This window comes from Colletes latitarsis, chromosome 4 (assembly GCF_051014445.1).
Source record: "Colletes latitarsis isolate SP2378_abdomen chromosome 4, iyColLati1, whole genome shotgun sequence".
NCBI lineage: Eukaryota > Metazoa > Arthropoda > Insecta > Hymenoptera > Colletidae > Colletes > Colletes latitarsis.
In genome coordinates, this window is record NC_135137.1 from 35,176,785 (window position 1) to 35,201,434 (window position 24,650).

Sequence of the window (24,650 nt, forward strand, 5' to 3'; positions counted from 1 at the left end):
TACTAGCTAGCATTTTGAAATCCTGGTCATAAAGCCCCTGTTCCTTCGAGTTCCTCGTCCCCACTATTTCGATCAACCAACCTCTTTGTTACTTATGCTTTCACTCATTTTTCGAATACAATGTACGTTTTTCTATTGTATACATAGGTATACTCATTTGTCAATTTGTCTAAATTATTCAAGTTCCTAATCATACAAGCTTTGAAAATTATGTGTAGATAATTTGTATGTGCAGATACTTTTAAATAAAGAGTATAACAACTACAATACTACACTGAAATAATGATTAATATTTCTCTACAGTATGAATAGTATTTTATATATATTATACATTTGTTAATGCTTGTAAATCTGAAACTGAATACGTAATAAAACTTGTACTGTAATTAAAAAGACATTTGATTTATCGAATCTACTCCACATAATTTTAGCAATACTTACGCCATCTATTACGGAGTACATTTTCTTTGAAACGAATATTATCAAAGGTATATGTACTGTTAAGTAAATAAAATATATATATATTTCGTATACGACTCGATAAACATTTTTTAATAGAATATGAAGTTGTATTAACGATTATTGCTCTATTGCTTTGAAATATTAATTTTAAGTTTCATAACCTTAAATTTACAATAAATACATGTTCTATCTTCGTAGAAAATGAGGTTGAACTTTGTTGATTTAGCTAAATTTCATGCGAGGGTATATCAAGATCCGAGGAAAGTACCATTTAAAGAAAGGCACCCCCTTGAATTACAACCTCGAAATGGTAATGTAAGGAAGCAAGCAAGCAAAGGTAAATTTTAACATGTACAATATATCTGAAAGTTCTTTCTATATATTAAATAACATTTTTATTTATTTCAGAGAGCCATTGTCTATACGAAATGTCATTACTTTTTACTTGTTTAAAAGACAATAATTTTGAAAATAATTTGTGCAATCACCAAATAGAGAGGTTCCAAAATTGTATGAAAACAGATCACAAGATTAGAATGCAACTGAAGTTAGAAAGAAGAGGAGATATTACACCAGGCGCCCAAAATTTAACAGATTTACAAGTTAATAAACTTTTACGTCAATATCCAACTATTTAATTCTTTGAAAGAATACATTATAAACATATTAAAATAAAATACATTTATTGTAGCAAAAATATTTACAACCATTTCTAATCATTATCATATATATAGAATTTCACCATAATAAAGTATGATTCACTTTTACTATTTCTAATACATAGAAACTGATACAAATAGTGTTAAAATATATTAACCCTCCAGCCGCGGGGGTTAATAAATTATTATTATCGTTAATAAATTAAATATAATTTACTATAAAAAATTCATTTTAAATATTATCTTTTTTGATTTTTTTTATTTGTTTCTGACTGTATATGTTTCAAAGCTAACCGGGCAGAAGAACCTGTTACAGACAAACGAAAATAGTTATAAGTTGTTTGCTTATACTATAAATCAATTACAAAAAATGTACATACGAATTGAACAATTAATATTATTATTAGATGTAATTTCCTGTATAGTATTCAGTTGATGTTCAATACGTCTTAATACTTTATGATTTTCCACCTGTTCATCTTTGTAATAGTAGTATGTACAAAGCAATGAAATGGCACACATAGTTAGAGCCAATTTTCTGTACATCCATGTTGTGCTTACCAAATTTTCCTGAATTAAAGATAATTTTTTTTTTAATTACACTTTAAGGAATTAAATTCATATGATCCAACATAACTTTCATAAAATCAATTTTATAATACCTTATTACTATCAGAATGTGATGTATTATTATAATACTGTACTAACATTCGTTCCACTATAACATTTATGCTTAAAATTGTAAAGAGCATGATTCTAGCATCCACAGTTCTCTTGGAAGAACTAAATAATGCGCATAATATGCAACTACCTGTATAATACATGATAGATTGAAACCAGGAGATTTCTCCAAGAATCCAGTTTTGAAATGTACGCAAGTACGAAAAGATTTCAAACAATAATTCCCTTTGATCTTTTGCTGATTCTCTACAATAGGTGACAACATATAAAGTCTCACAATGAGTAACTAAAAATCTTAAACTCTATTTATATAGGTATTGTAAGCTTACTTAAAATCCTTCACCATATTATTAACACTTGCAGACGAAGACTTTAATACACTACCAAGTTCTTTACCATTATCTAATAGTTCATTTTGCATTTTTAAACTTTCTTTTTGGGTTTTAAGCATAGTTCCCTGCATTTCTGAAGCTTCTAACAATTGTTGCTTCATCCGTGCAGAAACTTGATACAACCTATGGCATGGGAATAGTATCTGTGTACATTATTTTAAAATGTACAGTGATTAATTATATAAAGCATGAACTTACTGCTTTATAGTGTTATCAGTTTCAATTTGCCAAGCTTCGTAATTTAAATAAAAACACATATGTGTAGTATGTATATAAAATTCGTTATATACATTAAATGCTCTGTCTGACATATTATTAATGCAATTGCTGGAAAGGCAATTGATATGTTGTAATAGAACTTTATAAAATTAAAAAGTACTTTTCGAGTTTATAAAATTTACCGCCGTTCATTTCCGGATGTACTAAGATGACAATTGTAAGTTATGTGCCCAGAATCTTTTAAAAAACAGTGTGTCAATTTAAGAGCTAGAATAGAATGTTCTTCATCATTTAAGTTATTACAATCAATTGTCATTATTTTAAGAACATTGTGCCAACATGTTCCGTGTTGAGACAAAGAAGATTTTGCTGTGAAAATTGTATTTTATAAATGCTTTTGTATGCAGAAACGAATAATGCGTGTACCTTACCTTTTATCGTTTGATATTGCTTTTCCCCTAGTTCTTTTAATATCGCATTTCCATCGAATGCGAGCGAATAAAATATAGGTACATAAAAAATACCGATCATTTTATATATTTTCATTATTTCTAATATTTACTACATAAGTGCACGACTACTATTTTTCTTCGTATTCATATTTGCAATTTGAATTCAACAGGTGGTTATAAAGTGAATTGTAGAAACAATAATCAATATGTTACAATTGCTCGTATTGTTAACGAATCACTTTCCATCGATATTTTCTTTCGATTAATTATTAATATGAGAAGAAAATAAGAAAAACATACCTTACGATACATACAAATTTCAACTGGCAACTTGAATTCAAATGTACGTTAGTCATGGAGTAAACATATCTAGACGTGCACTCTTCGTTTCAGCAATGGCATTACAACAGTTTCTTAAGTTTATATGCGAGAATATACGGGAATTTAATCAAAAAGAGTTGTTCACGGAAAAAGAAATTACTCCGATGGTTCATGTATAATTTATTGATTTTTCTACATGAAATAAATAATTTTTAATTCCATCAAAACACCGTTTAGTATTTCTATGACCACAAGTAAAATCTCTCCTCGTTTCAACATAGGATACTAAGTTACGCTACAGAATAACAACCATCGATTCGAGCGCCGCTCGGTGGTCGATTGCATTACTAATTTCAAACATTGGTAAACGCTACTCATTGTTTAATGCACATTTCTTATTTTTTTTAAATCGAATAAAATCGAATTTAAAGAAAAAAGAAAATGGATTTATACAACGCAACGAACGTTTGATCGATTTGTTACAAATCTTAACGTACAGTAAGTTCTCAACTTACTCGGTGAATTCGTTCCGACAAATTGTATAAATACAATGTATTGTAAGGAGGAAAAAAGATCAGTCCCGCATTAAAAAGAATATGGTACAATAAGTAAAGAGAATGTGGACAATGTCGAGTAATTTCTGCTTAGTTTTAGGGTGACTGAAACATTTGATTCAATGACTCATCATCAGTGACGGATACAAGGGGGGGGGGGGGCTATAGAGGTTCCAACTCCTCCTTTCATTGTCTAAAAAATCTATTATTTTAATTTTAATCGTTTCAAGTGGTTTCACAGGGATGGGATTCTTGAATCTTCGAAATATCAAATGTTTTACGTGATTTTTTGTTTGCCTCCCCCTTTAGGCTCTTCTAGATTCGCCACTGCTCGCCATCCCTTCTAGAATTGATTTTTCTTTCTTTCTCTAATACACTTGTTCCATAATCAGATTCGTGTACCCTTCTTTATGAAAATAACAATTGAAGAAAATGAAGCTCTATTTAATACCAAATTGTACATATGTACACATTAAATAAGAAGATAAGTTAGGGCATAACCGACGTAACTTTAGAGCTTGCTGTATTACTTCGACATCGTTTCTAGTAATGTTCGATGATTAAAAGAAATGTGTTCGAACTGCATTTATACGAACCCAACGGGGGCTCTACCTTCTGGCCAATGACTCCGCCAGTTTGTGGATACTCTAACGTCTCTCGAGAGGCAAAAGAAATTTGTCATTCATTTGCATAGATCTTGGACACCGATTTGGTATGCAAACGATCCCTTCAATCCGACGAAGAGGGTCTCACGAAAGGAAAACACTGGCCGTTTAGTACGCGATTTCTGAAGGGGTTGTAAAAAGACAACGTGTTGCTGGAGCATCGTTAGCAATCTGATACAGAATTTGCACCATTTGCCATTGAATTTGGACGAAAATAAGAGGTAGGTATCGAGACAGGAACAGTGACACAGGCTCGATCGCTTCGTTTGCTTCTTAAAGACCGGTTTATCCTTCGACGAACATCGAAACAGTTCACGGGATCATTGTTCGTACGCGCTGTCTTTTGTGAAACTCGTAAAGATAAAAAGCTATCCGCGTTAACGTAACTTCCATTTTCGTGGAGAGCATATTTTCAAAATATTTTCTGTCTATTACAATCTACGTGTCTTTATTTATATAGTTTTTATTATTATTTAGACATTGGTCGTAACGGGGCACCATCCTTTGATGCCATCTGAGACGAAAGAGCATTCACCGCGTTTTTAACTCCTTGACATATGATTCGCTTACAAGTAACTTTTCAAATTTGTACTATTCAATTTTATTTAAATTCAAGAATGCGCGTGAATGTTAACTTTGTTTAAATAAGTAGTAATAGGAAACATAGAATTTCGAAACGTGAGGCTCGAAAGACAAATTGACAGAGCTCTTTGCAGAACCTGATATTCGTATGTTAGAACCTAATGCTTGGTCGAACGAATCGTGGAGCAGGCCAAGGGGGTTCGTGGCAGAAATGTATAAGCTGCGCCGTCGATAGAAGGAAAAATATTATTTACGTAGGTACGATGAGAGCCAGAAAGAGAGAGAAAGAGAGCGTGTAGGAGAGGGAGAGGGTGATCAATCGATCACCGGTGTACTGGCGATTTGCCGAAGTATATGGGAGCGAATCATCCACGCCTAGTCTGCTTGACGTCACCCTCGTAAACCGTACATCGGCGAATTAAAAATAAATGCGACCCGGAAAAGCATTCAATGTCAGATAATTGCAGTCCGATCTAGTCCAGATTCCGGCAGCACTACCACCGACCTATCCGTCCACCCACCGCCCCTCTCATCTCGTTGGCAAGAACGATGGCTTTTGTTCCGTTCTCCAACTTTAAATTGAAACGTGCCCGACCAGGGATGAAAATACGCGAGATAAGTGTGACACACTTAGCCCCCACGCACGAAAATCGATGTCGACCCCCATGTCGAGTGTCAATGATTAACGACTCGTTTACCAGAAGCTGCATATATAACCCGCCGCGCGGAGTAACAGTACTATGATTAATTAACCTTCGAATCTCGCCAGAAGAATCGAACCGTTCGCAATCTGATAGCGGCGTCATTGAATTACAACCGTTCGTCGACGACGAAGGTCGAGATGACGAATCAACTATCGGTAGGAGCTCGCTATCGTCGCTTTCGATACGGTATCGGGCGGTCGTATGAATTGTGCGAGAAACGCGCCACGGGGTGGTGTGCTGGAAACGGGACACTTAGTCGAGCTAGGTACCTGAACGTATCTGGGTAACTAGATACACACAAGGTGCACCGAGTCAGCTTCCTGGTCTCGAAGATACGCTAAAGTGCCCTGGGCACGAGTTGAATGCTTTCGTACCTCCAGCGAGGTGTAAAGATCGTCTTCCGACGCGATCAAGATTTTAACTCGAGCGGTATCATTCTATTTTTACCCGTAACAAGATTTATTGTTAATTCTTTTTAACGAGAAACGAGTCAATCCTCCGATCCAGGTTGAATGTTACGCGTTACTCTAAAAAAGAAGCTTGTATCATTCTCGAGTTAATTTATATTCCAGAAATTTTCGCGAATAAAATTAGAGTCATATTTGTGTTGATAAGTATTGCAATGTTCTGGAAAAAATGCAAGATTAAAAGAAATTTGATATAAGCTATTTGGAAAATGATCGAGTACAAGTTTTCCGGTCTTTAACGATAAAGAAGATGTGCCGTTCCGATTTCGACGAGCCCGTGAGAGCACAATTAAAATCGTTGACCCGAAATCGATAAATTAATAGGAGGACAAACATACCTGTTACCAGATCGATGGTCCGTGCTGGCGTTAGATAGTATTCACTCTCGTCGGTCATGATAATTATTATCCAGTTGTTTGCGCTCGAAAGGGGACGATAGAAAGCTATCTGTCCTGGACCGGATCGGAAAGGAACCGGAAGGATACGGGATTAGATCGACGAACGACGAGAAATCATCGGCTCTTCCGTTGATTTATGGATCGTATTGGGCTGCGGTAGGACGTTGGAACGCATAATCCTAAAGCAAAGAAGTTTGGTTCATTGTATCGACGGTAGCCAATCGTTCTGCTCGTGTCTCTAACCGACGTGAGGGCGGTGTTTGCTCAAACGAACCAGAATAAAGAGTACGACGCCACAATGGTTGGAATTGAAAAATTGAGTGACATTTTTGTGTAACTTTTGAACCATAGAATTTGATCTGAGTAACGTAGAAATGTTAATTTAGAAGTAGATTAAATAGTATTACAATTATATCAGTTTTGTGTATTTTTTAGATGTTAGGAGAAGTCTGTGAAACAGATCCTCGTTTGTTACTAATTTTGAAAATTTTCTTGTATCTTTATCTCTAAATTTCTTAAAATCTTAAAACTTAACAATAATTTTTCCATGGATATTAAGAAAGCAATAAACATCGACCATATATTGATATGACAAAATTGATTGTTTACCAAAATGTCACTGAATTCTTCAATTCCGACCACTGTGGCGACGATAGCCTTCGAAGTTCCGTGATCCCGCGATCGTACCGATTTTCAGACGGAAATTTCCGTCAATGACGTACTTCCAAGATTTAACGTTTTTGGCAGGAGTCCCGGACTCCGCGTTTATCTCCCCCCCTCCCCCGGATGTCACGGAACCTTCAACGCAGCGTCTCGTTTCTTGCTACTTTGTCTATTTTTGTTCATTCAGGAGCACCAGGGGAGGGGGGCACTTCGTAAAATTCGTGTCCGTCAATTTCCTTACGGCGGAGCAGCGGGCCTGGCAATAAATTTAAGGCCAATGCAACCAGGCCAACAGGGCTTCTCTTCGTTCGCGTCTGGAACAAAACGGAAATCAAAGCGAGAAAAATAAACAGAAATCCAAAACAGCGTCTTAACTGTCTTAAGCAGCGTTTATTTCGTTTCTTAATCAAGTCAGAGCAGTTCTTTAAAAAATCAGTTTCGCGCCTTCGTGACTCGTGGGCGAGAACGCGTTACAATTACGGTTTTGTGTTCGGAGGTTTCGAAGGGATGTACTTCTTTTTTTTTTTTTTTTTTTTGTTGCTTTTTATGCGTTTTTCTTTTTTTCTTGGAAGGATGACAACGGTCTGAGTGTGTGTACGTGTGTGTATGCATGTCTCGAGTATGGTGTATACCTTTACACGTCGGATAAACGCTCGAATCGTATCATTCGTATGTACTTTATGCGTATTTATACATGTATGAGTTGCGGTGTCCCCTCGTGGAGGACGCGCCGTATCTTCGCCCTTCTCGTTCGTCCTCGTGGAACTCGCGAGCACGAAGAAAGGGGAAACGATTGAAAAAAAAAAAAACAATAATTAAAGAAATGCTAGACGCAACGAGCACACGACTCTCCGCATATACAATTATAATTAGGTATTTCGTATATTTATAGTGATGTATGTACGAGTAAAGAGATCAAACTTTGCATTATCGCTTAAGAAAAAATCGCGTTAATCCTAGGAAACTTAGCGCGTAAATTATAACCAAGGAGGAGAGAAAGCGACGCCGCGGCGCACGCTTCCCGGGGCGTCGCGTAACGTGCATACGCGTATGCACAACGACGACGATATAAAAAAAGAAAAAAAAAAAAAGACTGTAAAGGGTAGCTTATATGCCGCTGCAACTGATACCAAAAATTGTTCGCGAATCGTGTCAAAGGGGTACCAAAAAGTACTAAACTCAGTCGCTTCGCTTGTAAAACGGTCCCCCCCCCCCTCGGGGTCAAATTTTTTTTTTCTTCCTTTATATATGTATATATATACAAGTCGAGGTACACAATCGAATACAGACGCTCATGGGGTGTATATGTGTGTTATGTAAATATCGCTAAAAGTCGATCGATTAAAATTAGATGCAACGGATGACGAAAATGCACGAATCGAAGAATTATAATACAATTTATGCGCGTGAAGGAAACGCATGAAAGACAGTTATTATCTCTTTCTCTCTCTCTCTCTCGTTCTCTCGCTCTTTATCTCGCTTTCATTCTTTCGCTGTTGCAGCGGCGCGATCGAACGAAACGCAGCTCCGCTAGATCTGCGATTACAAAATATAGAAAAGGCCTTAAAGCGAGTAAGTCGACTACAGCGAACTCGATAATACAAATAGAAGGAAACGCATTATTCGTGGCACGAAACGGATACCACTTCCTGAAAACGGTCCGCGGGTACAAGAAGTGCGTGCAGAAAACGAGTATCGTAAAATCGGGGTTACGGTGTCCGTGTGAATGCGTACAAGTGCCATGGTATGTGTGGGGCGTGGGCGTATACATAACTTTTTACAGTATTTCGGTTTCGTCGTACAAACGTCATTGTCCGAGCAATTGGAGAAATTTTAACGGCAGCGTGTGTGTGTGTGTGTGTGTGTATGTGCTTCTCTCGATCGTTCCCTCGCACTTTTCCTTCTTCGTTTCGATACCGGAAACCTCGCTCGTACGGACGATCAATATCGAACTAGAGCTTCGACTACTCGATTAATTTAATATACGAATACGCGAGAATCCAGAGAAACAAGAAACACGGTCGCTCCAGGAATTATTTTAGTATTCCAATACAGCAGAACGTCGATTATTAACAAATTCCAATCATTTTCAAATCGTTCGACGTTGTATTTACAGAAATAGTTTTTAATTGTTCGATGCAAATATACGCAAGTTGATCACATTTTCTTAAAAACTAAATAGATATAGATTTATCTTTAAGTAGATAAATCATATTTTAATAAAAACCTTATCTACGAATGCATTATAAATTGAATTAAAATTCCGAGGACATAAAAGAAAATATACAGTGTGCTAATATATGTGCTGACAGGATTGCGAGACTTGGCTCCATTTAGAGACAATCAACGTCTACATTACTCGTGTCAGTCTTCGTTAAAAATGCATATTTTATTCGAAGAAATTAACTCAATTTCCAATGATCGATGTTCTACTGTGTTACTTGTGTTCGAACGACATTCGAATTATGAAATGCAGAAAAATTCGAGTAGTTCCAGCCCTATCGCAAACTCGCGTCCACCGTGCATTGAAAATATAAAAACTAAAACCGGTACGAAGTATTAAAAGACGCCTGCAGTTTTGTTATCTCGAAAATAAGAGACGGTCGACGCAGGAAAACGAAAGCGCGCGTTGAAATACGCTCCACTTTAAATATCACGTGTTGCGACGCCCGTACTTCAATTTCACGCGAACACGTGAATCCCGTGTTGCAAACATACGAGCTTCCGGTCGATATCGGCTCGAAATGCGAAAAATGTTGACGCCCCCGGTAGCCTCTCCATAGTTCGCGTTCCGATGGTAAAAAAAAAAACACTGTTTGCGCGGCGAGGAATAGTTTTTTCGGTGGATTAATTCGTCCGTGATGTCCTGTACGTTCTTTCGCGAGATCTCAGTGTATCTCTGTTTCGGTAAATAAATTCGACGCGCAACGAAACGCCGCCGTGCATCGCGTTTCCGCTAACAAAAAACGCGCGCTTCGTTGAACGTCGTCGAAATAAAAGTTACGATACGCCACGTTCCGCGATCAATCGGAGACAGGAAAGAAAGAAACAAACATAGAGACGCGTCGTGTCTCGTCGCCGGAACTACCGAAACTAAAAGAAGAAAAAAAATAAAAGGAAGAAAGAACACGGACTCGGGAAACTCGGCAGACTATTTCGCGGCCCTTCCCCCGGACTTTTGTTTTCGCTCGTTCCTTGTGTTCCCGAACTTTTTTCCGTTTCTCGTTGCACCTTTTAACTCGTTTTCTCTTCATTAGCTGCGAATCGTTACCGTTAGCTATCCTCTCTCTCGTCTCTTATCTATTACGACTTAAATCGATTACCGCTATTCGCTTAACGATACTAATCATTGTCAACTTCCGTTTCTATCGTCGATCTCGGCCACGCTACACGGGCGTGTTCCGTGCAGATTCGAACCGACGAAGGTTGTCGGGGGGGGCTTCGTGGTTCCGAAACGATCGAAAGTTGACGAGACGCGCTTGGAAACTGGGCAAAGACGGGCCCCTGGAGATTCCTTCGTGTTTTACTTTTAGAATTACGAGGCGAATGAGAGAGACAGAGAGAGTGACAGAGAGGAGGATCGATTCAGTCGGAATTGGCGAGATCGGAAAGAGGGAAGGTCACGGAACGAGGCGGCCGCCGTTCAACGAACCTGAGGCCACCGCGCCACACGCCGATCTGTCCAATAAATCTGCGTCCTTAGAGATTAATTACGAGCTCCTTAATTACCGTACAAACGTTTACGAGTTACAAATATACAGAAATATATATTGAAACGGTACAGTCTCTCGTCAGTCCTCCCTCTCCCCTCTCCACCTTCCCCCATTAGCGTTTTTACAGTTCTTGTTTGCTGCAGAATTACACGTTAAGATAGCTTGCCACAAACATATCGGGAGGCGCCTATAAAAACACAATTTCTGACCGTCGCGACGACGGTTTAAAAAACGGTACAAGTAAAATATACTCTTACAAGTTGTTAAGCTTCGATGATTAATGTATCGATACAAAGGGATGCTTGAGTTATACACGTTCCTCTACGTTCAAAATTTTCGTTCGCGCCCCCTCCCCCCTCATCGACAAACTCGGGTGATTAAAAACATAATTGCCGCAAAAGTAATATTGTACAGGATTTCTCACGGAGACATGCAACAGCTGTGCAAACTCAGTCATCTAATCCACGGAACACATAAATAACAATTTCTTTCTCGAAGCAGAAAATTCATGCGACGGAGCTAAAACCAGCCATTTGCTTCTACCGATTGCCTTCGAGTGATCGTTTCCGTCTTAACTGTCCGGCGATCGAAATTCCCACGGAACGAACGCGTTGGATCGACGCGTCGATCGCGATCGTTTCGAACGACATGTATATTAAAATATACCGTGATGCAATACATGCCACCACGCGTGTTATACATTGTATAATATATATTATCGTACATTGGAGGGAGAGGCGGTACCATAATGCGCGTATTACACATGCATCGCGTCGCGCGCGTCGAACAAAGGGTAGCCATGGATGTCACTCATGCAGTCGATACGTTTCTTCCAGATGCCATAAACGCAACGATTTATGTTACGACGCACAGCGTTCTAACGCGTCGACAGGCGGACCGAAACTCAATTTGTCGAAGTAAATCAAACTTCTGATAAAATTCCGATCATCGACTCCGGTTCTCCAATATGGCCGCGATTTGGCGCATATTTCCGTGTATACGAAAATCGTTGTGAACGCGCAGCAGCCACGCGAATCGTGCTTTCTACCCCTTTATCTGCTCCCTTTCGTTGCAAATCACCGAATCAGGTTCTGGGCACGTCGTTCACCTACGCAACCAGCCACTTCGTTCAGCTTTCGCCGCTGTCGTACGCCCCGCACGAGCCATTCGGACGCAATAAACCGTCGACCAGCCATCCGTGGCTAACGTGTAAAAGTTATGAAGCTGTCTCCCGATCAATCGAACGGTTTTCATCATCGCTGAAACAACCGAGCGGCCTAGATTTCGCCCTGTGCCCGACGACGACGGGGAATACACACGCCGCGGTCGTGTATCGGCGAAGCCTTAATATGCATTTCCGCCAGCCGTGTCGTTGGAAATCAGCGACGATATCGTTTATTTTTAATAGGAAGCTTTGATGTCGACATGGTCCTTTTATAAAATTCAACGTCCGAGCGGCTCGTGCACGCCTATAAATACGTTCGTCGGTATCGAACCGGTCTCGATCGCAAGGGTGAAACGCGTTTCAATGTCCTGTAAGGGTGGAAAACGTGCAACCGAAACGTTTAACTCTCCGCGGTCAATGGACACCGTACGATTTACTAGACAGAGACCTAACGTAACGTATAACATCTACAGTTTTTACATTAAAAATTCTTTTTACGTTTCCCGCCCCCTTTAAGTATAAGAAATAGGGGTAGTGTACCTTAGTTTGGAAAACTGGTCTATACACTTAAAGTTCATACGTCTTTGTTTTTTTTTCTCTTCCCGGTTGCAAAAACTACGGTCTTACTCGTCTGAATGGAAAGAGTACAATTTCGTAAAACTCCAACGAAGGATCGTTACGCGCAACGACGCGAAGGAAAAGTGTTTTCGTTTTAATCCTTTCGCCACGGACGACTTATATACAATATGTATACGTAATCGAACAATAGCCTCTTAGCTTAAGAATATTGCGCCTTTAAAGTATTTACGATCTAGACTTAGGTTGTGTGCATGTTTTATAGACGTGGCTTAATCTAACGAATCGGGGCATCAGGCCCTCCTTCGAGTACTCAGTCTCAGCAAATCACAAGCGACTGTTTCCCCGCTTCTCGATCGAAAGGGGTCGCTTTTTGATTGAAACGCGTTGCAGCGAAAGGGTTAAAATTCGTCTATCTAGAAAATATTGCACCCACGCGAGAAAAGTGACACGACTAGAAAATGTTTCATTATCGGTAGATATCTGTACCAATACTTGTGAATTTAAAATCTATCGTGAAAAATAAGCGAACAATGTCCAAGTTAGAGCGAGGATACAAAATGGATTTGAGACTGATCGAAACACATTTTCAGCGATTGCGAAATTCGACGTTGAGGCACGTGGTGAACATTTCGAATATTTTCTTCAGTCATTTCATAACTCGAAAAGTGAGGTATGTAGAACATTTTTTAGTTATTTTTAGCGTGCACTAAATTAAAATAAAACGTATGCATCATCTGATCCAAAATCGGTCTGTCCATCCGTAAAGGATTAAAATACTAAGCTATCGAAATAGCGAAAACCTGTAATATTTTTTAATCACTCGCACACTTGACACTTCAGTTATGTTACTTTTCTTGCAAGCGTGCAATATAATGTTTCCCCGATCTAAAATATGTATAATAATTTCTCCTACGTTCCGTTTGTTATACATCAAGCTATTTCATTTCGGTTACATTGTTTCATTGCATGATAATTGTTCTCTAAGTCATACAATAGTTGAATACAAAGAGTAAAAATGCTATGTTATTGTCGATAAAGTGTACGCGGTATTTCTCTTTCAACTCCCTTGCACCAACATCTATATGCAGTGAACACTGATTTTCTTTTTTAATGCACGTCAGTCTGTTTTACGAGTGTAAACTTTAAGTAATATATAATTGATATTGCGATAATAACGTAAACTGAAGGAATCTGGCGCGCGTTTAAAGCGATACTGTGAGCATGAAATGATAGAAAAATAAATATCTGTGCCATAGCAAACGGAGTAAATTTTTTAATTAAACTGATTTGAGAATTATGAAGTCGTCAAACATGATAGTGTATAGTTTGTTGTATCCAAAGAACTAGCATGCATTATAAAAGAATACGCCTAGTTTTAAAATGATAGCGGAAGGCCATACCTCGACATGCTTTAAATAAAATTTCGTCGCGGTTATCGTTCGACAAATTTAGCAAATTAATAAATTAACGTTTTAAATGTGCAATATTCTCGGTGGCGTTCTAATACAATTAAAATTGTAATTTTTATCAAGCAAACAACGCATCGAACGTTGTTTACCTATCGTTCGTTATTCGAATCTTTTATCTGGATAGAAAGTTTGCCCATCTTTGTCGTAAGGGTGGCCATCGACTGCAGAGGGTTACTATCGTCGTTGCGCGAACGAAACGCGTCAAAGGAAAACCCCCATAAACGAACGCATACTTTCCCTTTTCATTTTCGTTTTCTGCGAGAAAAAGGAATCCTCGAGCACCGTCTTCTAGACAATCGGAACACACCCCCGTTTGCCTTGAGTTAAAGCTTCGATCTTGACACCCTTCGCGCTTATATTCCGCCCCATATGTCGTAAGCTTAAAGCCTATCGCTTAAACCGTATCGGCATCGGGACGAGGTGCGTGATCGGATAAAGAGCACTACAAAAGAAAAAAAAAATGTGTTATACACATCGTACGTATCGTGTTATAGACACACGATAGTTTTTGAGCCGAAGTTGCACGAACAAGCAACGAACCTGTTACGACGTTAATCACAGTAAAGCAGAGTGAGTGATCGATAAATTAAGCGAACGAAAGTAAACTTCGAGCGGGGGTATCTGTTAATAATAAAACGGGTAATAGCGTGCGCCACGTTCAAACGTTGCGTGCATACGTGTGTTGTGTGCGTGTGTGTTTGTGTGTGTGTTTGTGTGTGTGTCTCTACTTTGCGTAAGTGAGGGAAACAAAAACAGGAAGGAGCGCCACGACACACCGAGGTAAGCACAATTCGACGCGTACGTATAATATTTTGTCATGCGAACGCAACGCGGTTATTGAAATTTCGCCAAGTGAAGGGTGTGTTTCTGTGTGTGTGTGTGTTGCGTGCGTGCGTGTGTGGGTGTGGGGGGACTAGGTTCGTAAATAATACAATGTAATACAGTGGTATTTAACGATCGATCTTTCGGATCGTGGCGCGGAGTGTCGCTAAAATGTCCCAGCCGAACGAAAAATCCGCGGCGACGTCCACCGAAGATCGATCGACTTGTTTTCTCTCATTATCTCTCGGCCAGCTGACGAGACTGCGCGCGACGCGCGGTAAACAAACGTTTCTTCTTCTTTTTTTTATTTTTTTTCTATTTTTTTTATTTTTTTTTTTTTGTTTTTTCTTCGTAAATCGAAACGACGTTCATTCTCTTGCAGAAATGAATCGGAAAGCGGTAGCGCGATCGCGATGTATAGTCTACGAAACGAAGGACTCGAACGAGAATATTCTGCAATCGCCGAAAACGAAATAAGAATCGATAAAACAGGGAATCGTGAAAAGACAACCATTATACAATCGTGCAACGTTTCACGAAACCGTTGTTCTTTCTCGCTCCTTGTAACGCACATTAGCTACATCTCACTACGCACGTGCTCTTATAATTCGTGGCGTTTTTTTTTTTTTCCTTTTTTAGTTAGCGTTACAACGTAATATAATATATACGCACTTCATATTTATTTATATTTATATATATATTTATATTTATATATTTATCTACGTTCATCGATGTGAACTCCAATTACGCCTAAATTCCATATCACAAGATATCCTGTTCAGTGTCACGATTTTTAATAAACTCCCGGTTCTCGTCGCTTCCTCCCATTCAATTTTTTTTTTCTTTTTTTTTATTATTATTATTTACTTTTATATGCTTTCAAGTTTCCCTCGACTTCTTTCGTGGATCGTCCCTTCTCATTGTCATTGCTGGCTTCGTCGCCATTTTCTTACTCTTTTTTTACCGCCCCGAGATCGCGCTCTCTTACCGTCGTTTTCTTACCGTCGCTCTCTTTGATCGTTGTTTGTCCGCGTCTCGTTCTTACCACCTCCCGTCAACAGCCCGTAATGCTCCTTTTACGCGCCTCTCGTTCGTTCTGTCTAATTAAAATTAGCGTATAATTCGCTTGTGCCGGGATCGCCAACGCGAGGACACAACCGGAGATTCGCGCACGTCGATGTGAAAAACGAGTCGTGGAACGGCGACGGCGTCGGATCGCGAACTGAGTTCCGCCGCGGACCGGAAGTTCCTCCGCGTTCGAAACGACGACCGGGCGGGACGCGTGGCACGCGAATTTCGGGTCGACGTCGTTCGGGAAACGATTCGATTATACTATCGGCGTCGAATGCGTCGCAACGACCATCCGGGAACGCGAAATGCTGAGCGAAAGTTACGTCGAGTCGTTTAATCCGACTTTCCGTTTTCTGGATACCGGAGGTATCCTTTTAATGCGATCCCTCTTTGTACGGAACGAGTTAAAATTATACGCTAGAGTATGTCCCGTTGAGTTTGAACGCACCAAACAGTGACGAACTTCCCTCGATGATTCGAGGAATTCCATGTCTTTTGGATTCTAATTGATAATTTTATGTGGGTTCAGAGAAATTGTATGTATAATAAAATAATCGTATAGTTCCGAAAAGAAAGACCCACTCGTTGGAGGAATGGCAAGTAGCATTGGGCTAGTTGTTTTAATAGGTAGTGGGTAAAAAATGCTCAATACCGTCCATTTTGTGTTTGCTGATGGTACAGCATACCCTTCGAGGTCGATCTTTCCTTCTTCTCGCAATACATGTGTTTGTGCAATAAAATAACGATATTAGAGTACTCAACATCCGAATAATGATACTCGATTGCTCGAGTATTCGAATGATATTCGAATACTCAAACATTCGAATATTCAAAACACTCGAATAGTGGTATTCAAACATTCAAACAGTCCGAGTTCCAATTTAAAAATATAGTTTCATGTTTGAATTTGAATTTCGTAAATATTTTTGAAAAATATTTAAAACTCTGACAAAGAATTCAATGCCTGTAGAATAATATTTTTAATTTATAGAGAATAGGCATTTGCGACTAGCTCCTATATAATTTCATTAATTACAAATTCTCCGAGTCTTGAAAACTACAATTTGTCTACAACCGTAAAATGCTTCGAACGCAACGGGAATACTTAAAGATTTTATTACACGAAGCTATAAAGAATGCTCCTGAGCGATGTCCGCGATGCGAGAGAAATCAGTCTTTTCGCCCGTAAATTGCGTTTTTATGATAGTAATGCTATTAGTCGTTAGTTTGCATCGTACGAAATCGTCGACCAATAGTGGAATAATTTTCAAAAATTCTGATCGCTGAATCTGAATCTGAACTGCATCCAGGGGCATTCTCGTCGGCACTTTGTTACAATTGCCTTGGCCTGCATCGCGAATCGAATCATAAATGTCGTCCAGGCAGTGAAATTGCATATAAACAATAAATGTAATAAAATTACAAAAAAAAAAAGGCAGTGGTAAAATGCAGGATAGTCCTTGAGTATATACACGCGATAAAATCATCGAAACTTAAAACTACACGATAACATTAAACAAAAAAGAAAAAAAAAAGGGACGAATCAAAAGACGTTTAAAAGAAAACACAATTAAACTAATTATGCCCAGAACAAGAAAGACAAAATTCAAAGGTTAAGTATTTAACCGTGTCTTATTCACCGATTCCAAACATAGACATTCAATCTGACTCGTATAAATTACTAATACGCATAGCGTATACTTCTTAAGCTGACAAGGATCGATTTTAATTCCCGTACGGTCTACATAGTCGCAGAGTATCGCGATCCTCGAAGGACCCGTCGAGTCCTGGTCGTTAATCTGACACGGCTAAAAATCCTTATTCGAAACGTAACTTAAAAAAAAAAAAAAAAAATACATGTAATCGCGCTGGTGACCGTTAGGCGTTCGTCTCGATTATAAAACGCCCAACGGTTCGAGCGTTTTTACAAGTAATATTCATTCCGGCGTTATTGCTTCAGTCTACTTCGCTCGGATCGAAAGACAACTTGGGCTCCTTTGATCAATAACAAGTACTTGTTCGGTCGGAACAGAAAATCAACGTTCTCTTCTACTCGATATCGATAGCGCCACGAAAGGGGGAGAGATCCTCTGACCTAAAAAGGCCGGATGACTCTATTCAGCGAGGCACATGCCCTTTGATTATTAGATTCCTGCTCGGTTCGAGAGGCTCGTGTCGCGCGTGTGCGCGCGTCAGTAACGTCTAGATGTCCCGAATGAGGCTTCATCGCGGTCGTCCTGTCAGCCCCCGTCAACCGAATAACCCATCTACGGACGCCTCCCGGAGAAATCGATTCATCGACGTTGCGCAAATCTTTGGTTCTCGGCTTCCCTCGGCACAATAACCCCGTGGTCGGCCTCGCGCAATAATGGGACGCGTGTCTCGCGAATCCGATCTCGGTCGACCGCGAAAGTAAACATCGGAAAAAGAAAAGCAAACGTCCGCCGATTAACAGCTTCTCAGCGTACACGTTTTCTTCTTTTCTCTCTCGCGAGCAACGATCAACGAGAAATTGAAATCCTGAACGTGCGGGACCAACGCGCGGCCCAAAGAAGTCTAAGGTGTTTTACCAGCGGACTCGTGGTACTCGCGATCGACCTCTAGTCCCCTTTTCACCAGCGTTTTAGTAACGGTATCGCGTAGATCACAGTAATATCCGAGGTTGACGACGAGGCCACCCTGTCTCGTCCGCGCTCCGAGCAATCCTCGATGAGGAACAACCATACACCCCTGGGCAAGGAGAACGAGTGACCTCGCGTTTTCGTTTTTTTGGATCGTCTTAGTAGTACCTCGGGAATATCCTGATCATCACTCCAGTCGATGTATTTATTAATTCATCATGGGCGTGCGGCTGCTCGCCATTAGTACTACTGCTGCTACCACCATCACCAACACCACCACCACCACCGGCACCGAAGTTCAGCGGCTGATGATTGCTGACGCCTGCTTGATGATTCGTCGTAACTGCCGTACCTGACTGATCACTGTGATAACGTTAATGTTGCATCGGACGAACGTTGTTCTGATTGTGGTAGAGGTAATCCAACTGGTTCACCATTTTCGCGTGCTCGGTGTTATTGGTATCCAGGGTGTTCGACTTGCTCGAGCTTGTACTACCGGACCCGGAGACACGTAGTCTGGCGGAGGACGCGAGCGACACGGTGGCCGTTGGTACCGCCGGCAGAGTGTCGTTGGTCTTCTCCGGCGGCACTGGTAACTTGCGACGCAACCAGCCGTGCTTCAACGCTTTGCTGGGCGTCATCCTCTCTTCCGGGTCCCATTCCAGGCAACGATATATGAAGTCCAGGAAGTACGGTTCGTCGTAGTTCTTCAATACCTGTTTTAGATCCTTGGTTCCCGGTAGTCCGCGGCGCTTACCTTTTCTAGAGTAACCGCTGCTTAATACTATCGTCTTGTCCGGCAACGTTTTGGCATTGCAGTACCGCGGATAACCTCTCGAGTTGATGAACAGCGTGGACCGTTTCGCAGATTCCAGCAATCGAAGCGGCGGCATACCCCGCAGCTCGATTATACAGGCCAGCTGATCCGCCTCGTCATCGCCTGGCAACAGAGGGAAACCGGTCACCAGCTCCATGATGATGCAGCCCAGGCTCCACATGTCGATCGGCATACCGTATTTCGCGCCCAGTATCACCTCTGGCGCGCGGTAAAATCGACTCTGAATGTAGGTGTAGACGCGCTGGTTCTCGTAGCAGCTCGAGCCGAAATCGATCACCTGAAACAGAACGATCACGGATGTCAGCGACAAGAAACCGACGCGTTACCTTCGACTTAAGAGGGTCCTCTACTGAAAGACGCGTTTTTCTATGTTCCCTTTGGTATTTTTTTGTAAAGAAACTACGCAACTTCTTAAAGAATTAAAATATATTTCCATTGCATTGTACATTTCTTCGCGTATCTATCATTCTAATTTCTTTGGTACAAATAAATACATTATAATTCTTCTATCAACTCAATCTGAATACCGACTTCTTCTTCAATTATCAGCCATGATGAACATAAATATTCCCATATTTCCCTCATTTCCCTTTTTACGATGCAAAAAGCAATCGCTACCTATTTGATTGGTTGGCCGTTCTTTGCACCCCATTTATTTTACCCAGCCGTTTGGGCAATTCTAATTTTACTAGGCTATTAATCCACCTATTGCGATATCAATAGCTTCCGATATTTTTAGATACAAGGGTAGCGAATATGGGATTGCTAGGAACAGGCTGTTACGATCGGAAAGGGAATCGTTTCAACGGAAATATCATTTCTGTTCTAATCGCAATTGATTCTGCGATGATTTCAAAAGTCTATACAACGTTCTGTACCGATATAAATGAAATAATCTCAGAATGTACGGTTGGGGGGGAAAAAAAAGAATATTTCGTCGCATAATTTTGAATCGTTTCCTTTTTAGTTACACCCAACTCGGCGAGTCGAAACGGTTTCAACGGTTCCGAGAGAACCGGAGCGGTGCCGCTTATACTGACGGAATAGTATATTATTTGCAGGCTTCGGGCCGGATACACGAAATCTCGGATATATAACCGTCTGAAGTGTATCATGAATAACGTACGTGGTCTGCATGAAACGAGAATTCGTGTATCGTTTACGGCGCATTTGGCAACGAGACGTGACAAAATAATACACCCCCGTAAGATGCGGTCGCCGCCGCCACGCCGCCCCGGTGAGACATTATTTTTCACGATCGCGGGCTAAAGTATACCGTATGGGACACCGGACCCTGTTGTTTTCCGTCTCGTCGAAAATTATTAACACGTTTTACGCGAACGAGCGTGAAACGGAGAATCGACTAAGCAGCGGATAATTTTGTACGATCCTATCCGTTTTCTACCGGCCTACTTTAATATTTCGGGCTTGCATCGAGTGCTCACGTGCGGCCAACAGAAACGCCACGTTGGAATTTATCCAGGATTATAGTGGTTCGCCCAGTTATTGGCCAACGAGCGTCTATGCAAATTTCAATAAGCTATGATACCATCGTTCGATGACTAAACACCGACCCTCGAGCGAGGTCTGCTTGGCCTTAAAAAAATGATCCACCCCTTCTTGCACCGAGGTAAGATCGTTCATAATTAAACGATGTTCGGTTTATTAAGTATGAACATACGTAATTTTGATTTATCATTTTGATTTACTAACGCGCAAGTCATATTTTAATGTCTTAAACTGTGTGCCATCTTGGAAATTCTACAAGTAAATAAAGACTTTCACGTTAGGTAATATGAAACGATTAAAGCTGTGTAACGTCGTCAAATATTCCGACACGCTTCTCAAAACAATAAACTCAATTTGGAAACTAAAATACAACTCGTGTGCGAGTAAATGCTGGCCACTATAAACGGAGAACTTCCACTCCAATAATTAAGTTATCTATCCGCATCTACACACTGCTTACGCTGAGATATCAGAGGATTATCAGAGATTACACACGGACTCTCTCGATCACTTTGTTATTCTAACCCGCTATAAGAGGCATCCTGCGTGTCTATCAGCTCGGTACACGTTCGATATCTTAGTATCGTTCGACAAAATTTATTTACGATCGCTTATTGCTCTATGTTGACCACTATTCAATTTCAAAAACGCCCTACGTACTCCCATATCGATTTTCTTTTTAACGTAAATACGTATCATTATTAATAGACGATTATCTCAGTAATACCGAGGGTGTCTCATAATTTTCTCCAGTTGCCAAGCGACTAGAATTTTTCAAATTTGAACTCGAGACGCCACCGTGGCTCTCGAACCCCGCCATTCGGTGTTAATCGTCCCGTTTCCGGTGGGCGTTGAAAATCAATTTGCATTCCATTAATGCATTTTTACGGGATTCAACCAGTCGGAGGTCGCGTTGAAATTACGAAACAATCGCGAGAGAGGGGGGTGAACGTTTTTTTTTTTTTCTGTTAATTACGGTATCGCGAGGCACGTCGGTTGTTTCTTCGTTCACGACTCGCGTTTGGCACGGATTACATTTATTCCCCGGCGGCCGGTAATTACGGACGAGTCTGTCGCGAATAATTACCAGAGCACGCTAGGTACGCCATTGCGTCTGGTTTCGCGAAAGGGGTCAGGAATCATCTCCGGAGCCGTGGCTTGTTTTATCATGTCCCGGCAAAATGAGATACGAGGGGAGAAAATGTTTATTCGCGGTTTCCCTTTCATTCCGTTGCGGGAACGGCGATAAAAAGAACCTCGTTCCCCTAATTGGAATAGCTGTTTAGCTACCAGAGGTAACAGGTGGTGCCTGTGCACCGACACTCATTCACGCAAAGGTGCCCAGGTCCCAAGAAAATCCGTCCAAGATTTCCCAGACCCGTTGTTGTTGTTGCTGTTCGACAATGGCTGCCGAGACCGGAACACCAACGATTCGGATCTTCAATTCGGAAAACGCGGACTAAATTAATAGCGTTATTATTTCTACATTGTTTGGTAGCAGCGACATGGTTTCAGGGGTCTTTTGAATGGTTATCTTCTTTTTCGCTAAAGAATAAGGCAATTATATGCTAGTTAAATTTTCAAAGCCACCATTGCCTGCTAAGTATTTACAGAATAATACTTTAGACAAGTTAAATATTAATATACAGTAACAATCAAAAACGAATTTATAAGAAAAATCGACAGGTTGGTGCTTAAATTTCTCGGCGAAAAAAGAAATTTCAATCGTTTCGAAAAAATTATTTTTGTTTCGGGGGGTCAATTGCAACCATTTTTGGTGAGTAGTCATACCCTCGAAATCCTAACCATTTTCGAGAAAAAAAATTCTTTACAGAAAATGTTTCCCCGAAATTTCATGCGTATCCTCAAGACAACATACAGGGTGTTCGGCCACCCCTGGGAAAAATTTTAATAGGAGATTCCAGAGACCAAAATAAGATGAAAATCGAGAATACTAATTTGTTGATGGAGGCTTCGTTAAAAAGTTATTAACGTTTAAAGTTCCGCCGGTACTGAATTTTTTTCTAGAAAGTGGGTAGGATTTCGGGGGTATGTCTATTCACCAAAAATTAGTGTAATCGACCTCTGCAACTGAAAATAATTTTTTTAAAACGATTTGAAATTTTTTAATTTTGTCGAAAAATTTCACACCTCGAATTTTTCTCTAGGAAATGAGTAGGATTTCGTGGGTAGGTCTATTCACCAAAAATGATTGCAATTGACCCCCGCAACCGAAAATAATTTTTCTAAAACGATTTGAAATATTTCTTTTTCGCCGAAAAATTTAGGCACCTACCCCCTGTCGATTTTTCTTAGAAATTCGTTTTTCATTTTTAATAAATTTATTTGACGCTCTACAGAAAAGTTGTCTACTACTTTTTTGTAGGTACCCATGGGCTCTACTTCAGAAAAAAATTTCATTGAAATATATTCACTATTGTAGGAGTTATGGCTGTTTGAAGATTGGTCCATTTTTATAGGGTTTTTCTAACTTTATGTGGTTAAAGAACAACTTTTCGAATATTTTTGGAATTTCTACATATTGTCCATCAAAATATGCGTAGTTTGCTTTTTTAAACATCAAAATCGTCCAATCCGTTCAAAAGTTATGACGTTTTAAAGATTCGCATGAAAATTCAGGCAGACATTTCTGGCCAGAAATTATATTTTCGGTAAGGAATTTTTTTCCCGAAAATGCGTAGGATTTCGGGGGTATGTGTAATGACCAAAAATGATTGTAATCGACTCTTGCAACCGAAAATAATTTTTCCAGAACGATTTGAAATTTTTGAATTTAATTATTAATAACTTTTTAACGAAGCCTCCACCAACAAATTGATATTTTTGATTTTCGTCTTATTGTGGCCTCTAGAATCCCCCATTAAAATTTTTCCCAGGGTTGGCCGAACACCCTGTATATCCTGAACAGATTGGAGGATTTTATTGTTTCAAAATGCAAAGAACGCGTATTTAAGTGAACAATATGTAGAAATTTTAAGAAATCTCCTAGAATCTATAGGGACAAATGTTTTCCCTTAAAACGGAAGCAATTAATTCCTCCGTCTCGGGGACATCCTTTTTTCGATTGAAATGCAAAGACCGTGGTTCTAAAGTTGATATTCCTCGGCTACTTAATGGTACCAACGCGTCGGGGGAAAAGTTCGATATGAATAAACGTTGCGGGCGATTTAATGCAGGGGCCGTCGAGTTAATTTGTAGACCTAATATTTCCGATACCGCCCGATCGATCATCAGGAATTGTTTTCGATAACCGATCGGTGAAAAACAGGGGAGAAAAAAGTGGGTGTACTCGTATCCGGTTCTCAGCGTTCCGGTGGTTTGTTTGAGCTCCAGCAACGCGAATCCTTTCTATGTAACGAGTGTCTATGCGAGGAGAAAAAAAATCAGCGAATAAAAACCCCGTGTCGATTTAATTTGGAGAACGTTGGAATCATTCTACGAATGGGAACTGCTTACGCTTGCAATTCTAATTCGATGATTACTAGAGCGTTCCAAACACGCTGAAGTGGATGTTTGCAAAGGGAAACAAAAGCCGATACCGGCTGAATATTGCAGGCGAAACGTGTGATTACGAAGCAAACCCCATTTCCGTGGCCACATGCGGCGCACTGATAGTTTCTCGG

At 40.1% G+C, this 24,650-nt stretch overlaps 3 protein-coding genes across 5 annotated transcripts in view; 1 reads left to right on the plus strand and 2 right to left on the minus strand.

Moving 5' to 3' along the window:
* Positions 1 to 129: 129 nt before the first annotated feature.
* On the plus strand, positions 130 to 1,141 carry LOC143341232 (small ribosomal subunit protein mS37). 2 transcript variants are annotated; one of them, XM_076763982.1, is made up of 3 exons: positions 130 to 488; positions 661 to 799; positions 871 to 1,141. In XM_076763982.1, the coding sequence occupies exons 2-3, from the start codon at positions 664 to 666 to the stop codon at positions 1,098 to 1,100; spliced, it is 366 nt and encodes a 121-aa protein (XP_076620097.1). In that variant the 5' UTR covers positions 130 to 488; positions 661 to 663; the 3' UTR covers positions 1,101 to 1,141. The 2 variants fall into 2 exon arrangements, with proteins under 2 accessions (XP_076620097.1, XP_076620098.1); XM_076763983.1 differs by lacking the exon at positions 130 to 488 and having other exon boundaries at positions 517 to 799.
* Positions 1,142 to 1,284: 143 nt separating this feature from the next.
* On the minus strand, positions 1,285 to 3,655 carry LOC143341231 (uncharacterized). Its single transcript, XM_076763981.1, has 7 exons — positions 2,845 to 3,655; positions 2,596 to 2,782; positions 2,393 to 2,521; positions 2,132 to 2,317; positions 1,784 to 2,048; positions 1,502 to 1,691; positions 1,285 to 1,428 (listed from the first exon to the last, which is right to left on the minus strand). Exons 1-7 carry the CDS (start codon positions 2,957 to 2,959, stop codon positions 1,361 to 1,363), a joined length of 1,140 nt encoding a protein of 379 aa, XP_076620096.1. The 5' UTR covers positions 2,960 to 3,655; the 3' UTR covers positions 1,285 to 1,360.
* Positions 3,656 to 7,197: 3,542 nt separating this feature from the next.
* The window catches only part of LOC143341477 (dual specificity tyrosine-phosphorylation-regulated kinase 2), a 45,693-nt gene continuing 28,240 nt past the window's right edge, over positions 7,198 to 24,650 (minus strand). Inside the window, exons 2-4 of one of the 2 annotated variants that reach the window (XM_076764526.1) lie at positions 19,094 to 19,774; positions 18,828 to 19,015; positions 7,198 to 14,587 (exon numbers count right to left, since the gene is read on the minus strand). In XM_076764526.1, the coding sequence (XP_076620641.1) occupies positions 14,533 to 14,587; positions 18,828 to 19,015; positions 19,094 to 19,774 (924 nt within the window). In that variant the 3' untranslated portion in view covers positions 7,198 to 14,532. Of the gene's footprint in view, positions 14,588 to 18,827; positions 19,775 to 24,650 lie in introns of both variants that reach the window. The other variant, XM_076764527.1, reaches the window with a different exon arrangement.

Coding starts and splice junctions, on each gene's coding strand:
- LOC143341231 (XM_076763981.1), bottom strand. CDS start 2,959: ATGAAAATATATAAAATGATCGGTATTTTTTATGTACCTATATTTTAT. Junction 2,318..2,392: donor ACTGATAACACTATAAAGCA/GTAAGTTCATGC, acceptor CCCATGCCATAG/GTTGTATCAAGTTTCTGCAC. Junction 1,692..1,783: donor CACATTCTGATAGTAATAAG/GTATTATAAAAT, acceptor TCTTTAATTCAG/GAAAATTTGGTAAGCACAAC.
- LOC143341232 (XM_076763982.1), top strand. CDS start 664: ATGAGGTTGAACTTTGTTGATTTAGCTAAATTTCATGCGAGGGTATAT. Junction 800..870: donor AAGGAAGCAAGCAAGCAAAG/GTAAATTTTAAC, acceptor TATTTATTTCAG/AGAGCCATTGTCTATACGAA.